Source organism: Argentina silus (assembly GCF_951799395.1).
Source record: "Argentina silus genome assembly, chromosome: 7".
Taxonomy (NCBI): domain Eukaryota; kingdom Metazoa; phylum Chordata; class Actinopteri; order Argentiniformes; family Argentinidae; genus Argentina; species Argentina silus.
In genome coordinates this window covers 15,647,806-15,653,869 of record NC_139661.1, presented here as the reverse complement: position 1 = coordinate 15,653,869, position 6,064 = coordinate 15,647,806, and the positions used below count along the sequence as shown (strand labels likewise).

General features: G+C 45.2%; 1 protein-coding gene across 1 annotated transcript in view; it reads right to left on the bottom strand.

The window, feature by feature from the left end:
• Positions 1-1,228, bottom strand: part of ier3 (immediate early response 3) — a 1,259-nt gene extending 31 nt beyond the window's left edge. The window contains exon 1 of the mRNA XM_083674255.1: positions 1-1,228. This exon is cut by the window's left edge and continues 31 nt beyond it. Coding sequence (XP_083530381.1) covers positions 565-1,185 — 621 coding nt within the window. The 5' untranslated portion in view covers positions 1,186-1,228 and the 3' untranslated portion in view covers positions 1-564.
• Positions 1,229-6,064: the final 4,836 nt, after the last annotated feature.

Genomic DNA, 6,064 nt, shown 5'->3' with positions numbered 1-6,064 from the left:
TAGAGCAATTTCAATAAATAAAAAATAGCAATAAATATCTAAATAACATGTTTCATTAAATAGTAAAATAACATATTAGTATTCATTTCAAGTAGTGGGTCTATTTTTCCAGAAGTAGTGTTTGCTTTTCACAAAGTATAAATCTGAGTAAAACAAAGTTTCATTTCAAGTTTCTAGGTCTTGCCTCTGCCTAAAGGCTACAAGTGCAAGTGCATACTTGTTCTTCTACAGTAGAAATCTTTACAATGTGAACAAATGTACCTAAGGTAACTTCAAGTGTTTTCTATCTAATATTCAAGTTTATGTCCATTGCAAGTATAAACAGATATAGGCCTAGTCAGTCCTTCAATCGTCCATAAGGACGCATTCTTCTATTGTGTCAGCTCATTCTCCATCTCCACTGGCTGCTTCACAGGAGAGGTCTCTCAGCAAGTACCGTGAGCTCCGAGGCGCAGCGCACAGCAGCGCCCGGGGAAAACTTGCTCACTTTCCCAGAACCAGAGCCGTTAATCTAGGCTCGGTCCAAACGTTCAAGGCTCGGCCTAACGGCCCAGTCCAGTTCCTTCACTTCTCGCTTCCCAGTCTGCGATACACTGGGTAGAGGAGGGCTACAACGTAACCGTTCCTGCTGCTCTGCTCGTACATGCGGCTCATCTCCGTGTCCCAGTTGGGGCATGTGGTGTTCAGCAGCTGGCTCCAGGAGCTCTTCTCGCCGACCTGTTCATCTTGACAGTTCGGGGAAAGCTTGTCGGAGGCACCGTCCATCATCTGACGTGCCTGCTCCTCCGCTGACTGGAACGGCAGTACCTGGTACTGCGTAAAGGACGCCTCCTCGCCGCGAACCTCAGCTGGGCTGTCGGCGGTGCTGATCGGTGTCTCTACGCAGGCCTCCTCGGTGTAGATCTGCAGGAATACCACCAGGCACAGGGCCACGAGCCACCGCTTCGCCTTGCTCTTCTCGGCGGGTGGAAGGTACTTTCGGACATTGGCTGGGTACATGACCCGGGTGTTCCTCTTCCTTGGCCGGAGAGGGGCACTGCGTTGCGGGACCTGCTGCACCGGGATCCGATCGAAAGTGAAGATCTCTGGCTCTCTGCTCCGCGTCATCGCTCTGTAAGCGAAGTGCTCTTGATGTAAATTATTTGTCGGAATCGACAATGTCATGCTATTTGATCTCGAGTACATATTTGTTGTTTGTTTCGCGAGTTCTCTTCTCTAGTCTGAGAGTAGTTCGTTGGATGACTTCTCTAACGGCGGCGCTCAGGTTTATATATTCTAGTTTTTGGTTCATTTTAGATACGCCCATACTGCAGGCCACACCCTGTATGAGACAACGCTGTTGCTTAAATTGGAAAAGTACATTTTTAAAGTTAATTTTCTGCGTTTTTAACAATGTATTCAAAGCTAGTGCACGTTGTCCTCTCTAAATTACATCTCATGAGTAGACTATTCAACTTAAGTCAGCAAAAATGTATGAATTAAAAAAGATTATATAGCAAATCCCAAATGATTCCCCAAAAAAGTGTTCAGAAAGCTATCTGTAAAATAGTTATGTTTAGAAGACACACACACACACACACACTCACACAGAGAGAGAAAGAAAGAGAGAGAGAGAGACACACACATACCTTTTATTTGATAAAGGAGCATATCAATATAACACTTATACGTCTATACATGCCCTGATCCACGTGTTAACTTATGGATGACTAGTACAGTATATGAGGGCTGAGCATATTGCCTGCATTATCAATATACCCTCACATGGTGTGTTGTCAATACCAAACAGTGTAATGAAAGGGTTTCTGACTGTCTGCAAGAAGAGAAATAAGTTTACTGGTTTGAATGGAAATGCATCTGACTGTACACGGTAAGACAATAACACTGGTTGTCCTCTTTTGTATTGTATTGGAAAGTCACACTGCTTTCATTTGAAGATGTACTATTTTGTTCCTCAAAAGTTGCCTCAGAAGTAATATGTTGTGTCCATCTGAAAAATGAGTCCAAGTCCAAGTACAACATTGGTGCAACAGTAGATGGAGAGCATACCAGAGGCTCCATGCAAGCCTATGTTTCAGCTACTGTATGACAAGTTAGTTGCCTTTAAGAAAAATCCCTTGATAAACTTGATTGTGAAATGGAGGATGTCAGTTGTTTAAACAGCCATAGATCTGATAATAGACTAGGGTGAGGTACACTGTAACCGCAAGACTACTTTAACTACATTAAGTTCCTGTTTGGGAGTAAAGCATCAGGTTTCTAGATAAGTTTGAGTGACTTCATCATTCCAGAACTGGAATTATAGGTTCCAAATCAGTTGGATGAATCAATTTCACAAGGTCTTCAGATTAAAGGATTACTCCATACATGTAACAGTAGCTTGTATCAACTGTATCAACTGACCACATCAATTCCCTAGAATGGCATTCTGTAGATAGAGTCGGTGAATCATAAGGTCATCCGGTCCCTTAGGTTGTTAGGAGGAATACTGATTATAGGTGGAAGGGTGTGGTACTGCAGGGGTTAAAACAAATACAGACATGTACAGTATATTCAGGATATAGGGCATAATTATGTTAACCACATGCTGTAACCCAAAAAACTCTTTATTGGAAGGGGTGGAGGGGGGGGGGGGTGAACGGAGTGGGGAATAGAGAGTATCTTAGCAAAACCAGGGTAAAGCTAAAGGAAGACGACCAGAGATCCTTTCAAAACGGAGACGATCAACTCCGTCACACATATCGCAATGGTGCACCGATGTACAGTGTAATATGTGCTTTACTGACTCCAAATATCTTTGGTAAAAGATGCTGTGACTTCATGGCACGGCGCCATATCCCAGAGTCTACCTCTAAGTGATCTACTGTATAATAATCATAATTTAATATTCCTACGAGAGTAACTGTATCAAGATGCGTTTACATCAGGGGAGGCTGGTGGAGGTAGAAATCAGAGGACGGGCTCATTGTAATGCATGGAATGGAATAGAATGGAATGAGGAATGGTATCAAACCTGTGCGTTTCCATACCATTCCGTGCATTACAATGAACCCGTCCTTCGATTTCTACCTCCACCAGCCTCCCCTGGTTTACATGCTATATGGTTCTCACAAGCTACAGAGCAACCCACTAAACCTATAGCACAGTCAGCTACTGTACCAGCCTAAAGCTCATAGGTCAACTACAGGACCAGGAAATCAGTCACACTGTTAGCGGAGAAAAGTCTGAGTTTCAAACTGGGAAATGATGATGAAGAGAATATCCCTGTTATTCCAGTATTACGGCTGTATAAACGTGTGGCTGGAACCACTAGTTTTACTGTAGTTCCTGTGACATCATACCTGTCTGCTACAGGAGGAGAAGAGAGGGAGAATGTGTGGAAGTGTGTGTTTGTCTGTCTGTCTGGCAGGCTGCTTATCTATCACCGAATGTCTATCTGTCTGTCTGTCTGTCAGTCAGACAGTCAGTTTCCATATGAGCAGAGGGAATAGGAATGCCTTTGGCTTGGGGTGAAACTAGGGGTCTGGTATTTTGTCCTGAGGTGTAAAACTTTGACACTGAGCAGTCACACATGTCTAACACTCACAGGGCATGCGTCAGCTTTCTAAAATTACCACACACACACACACACCACCACTACGGTACACACATAGGCCACGCACACACACGTGCACACACACACACACACACACACACACACACACACACACACAAACACACACACACACACACACACACACACACACACACACACGGTTGGGAACTGACTGCTGCTGGGGCACTCATACTGTACTTCCAAATATGGGATGTGAAGGCATCAGGACAGAGCTACTCTGAGCTGTCCCTCCCTCCTCCTCCCCCCTCCTCTCTCCTCCTCTCTCCCCTCTCCCCTCCTGCTTTTGTTCACTGGTCTGAAACGGTGTCCTGACTGGAGCAGACACCATCTCAGCTCCACTGTACTTATGTGTGGTCAACCGATCTATACCTACAAATAATGCCCCCCCCCACTTTCCTCCCTCCCTCCCCTCCCATTCCATTGTTAGTTTTTCTGTTCTATTCCTATTTCTACTACAGCACCTATTTCCCAGAAAGCTGCCCGACTGTCTGGTTGGTTCAGTCAGCGTTGAGTGTTTTCTCAAGCTGAAGCCACAGGACTGAGGGACCTCAGTGTGGCCATTGCCAGCTCATGTCAACACCAGGGCCAGTGTCAATAGCCTGGGCTTTGACATGTCGAGCCAATCAAATCACTGCCAGTAACCAAGGACGTGATCGGTCATTATGTGGATATGGGTCATTGTTGTGAGATAATTCCCATCAAAGTGTCTCTTCATGAGTGGAATTGGCCGGTGGCCATGAGAACGGAGTTACGTGCAGCACAGCAGTGCACCCCTCAACCCCCCCCTCCCCCCCCCGCCACCCCCACCACCCGCACCACCCCCACCCCCCGATGCAGTACCACTAGCCAAGCACAGGGGGCAGCACCACACAGACCTACTCCTCAAACAAACAAAGGGTTCAGTGCAAGTAAAGTAAGCTTTGACAAGACTAAACATACACAGAGGGACACGTTAAACAAACATGACTAAGAGTGTCTGATGAACTGGCTTTTATCATCACTATTCTTCTATCAAGACTAATTCAGCTGCAAAACACTACGAGGAGCAGCAGAGAAGAGCCGGATTACAGCAAGGGAGGCCAGTGGAGGTAGAAATCGGAGGACGTGAGGAGTGTGTTTGATACCGTTCCTCATTCCTTTCCATGCATCCAATCAAATCAAATTCATTTGCCACTTATATCGCATGCAGTTGTAACAGACAAAGTGAAATGTTTTGGGATCTTGCACAAAAAGTGACAATGAAGTGACAATAGTACTAGTGCAACAAAGAAGATGCTACAGTATGGGCCAATGTCTAGATGTGTTGTAAGGTAGCCTACTGCATGGGGTCATCGAATGAAAGCAGAAGTTGTGGAGCGTAGGTATTGCCGCGTGAGAGCTTCTGTCCTGTTAAGGCTTAAACTGTAAGAGAATGACAAAGCAATCCCACAGCCATTGAGTAAATAGCAACAAACCGGGCTCTATTTTTATCCGATAAGGTTATTTTTACTATTTCAATGTACTGAGTTACTGAGGATGTATTCTTTAAATGACTGGATTAGCAACTCTGACCTTAAGCCAACAATAGAACAGGAGTGGGTGTAACTGTTTTCGGTTGATTGACATGAATGACATGAATGACATGAATGACGCTTACGCAAGCAGACAAAGGTGTGTGTTGACGTTACGCACACGCATAGCAGACATGAAGATGTGGTGGCCTTAAGCTCCGGGCTAAACGAGTCTCCTTCCTGGGATGTCACTGTACAGTCATGTCCTGGGACTTTGTGGTGACTTCCGGTCGCTTCAGTTTCCCATATTACTTTGATGGATTAATGTGTGGGGTGACGGGGTCACACCTGAACCCAGTTGCTATGGATATGAATATATATAAATAAACAAAGCTGTGTTATAGATGATGATGATGATGATGACGATGATGATGATGATTATGATGATGGTGTTGTTGATGATGATGATGATGATGATGATGATGATGATGATGATGATGATGGTTGGTGTTGTTGACACGGCAGGAGGCAACCACAGGTACACAGGTATAGCTAGAACACCTGTATGGAGGATGACAGAGCAGACAGGTGAGAGAGGAGAGCACCTGCAGGAGACTCACCTGTGCTCTATGTTCCCAGTCCCAGTCACACTCTCTGGGTATGACAGGTTCAGAGGTGAGGTCGTCCAGTCAGGGTGGTGGTACCTTATGGTCTTATATGGTGTTCATGAGAGTTGTGTGTGTGTGTGTGTGTGTGTGTGTGTGTGTGTGTGTGTGTGTGTGTCTGTGTGTGTGTGTGTGTCTGTGTGTGTGTGTGTGTGTGTGTGTGTGTGTGTGTGTGTGTGTGTGTGTGTGTGTTTGTTCAGAGGTGAGGTCATCCAGTCAGGGTGGTATCCTGTCTTACATGGTGTGTAAGTGTGTGTAAAAAGATAACATCATTGTCGATGAGACTTTTTATA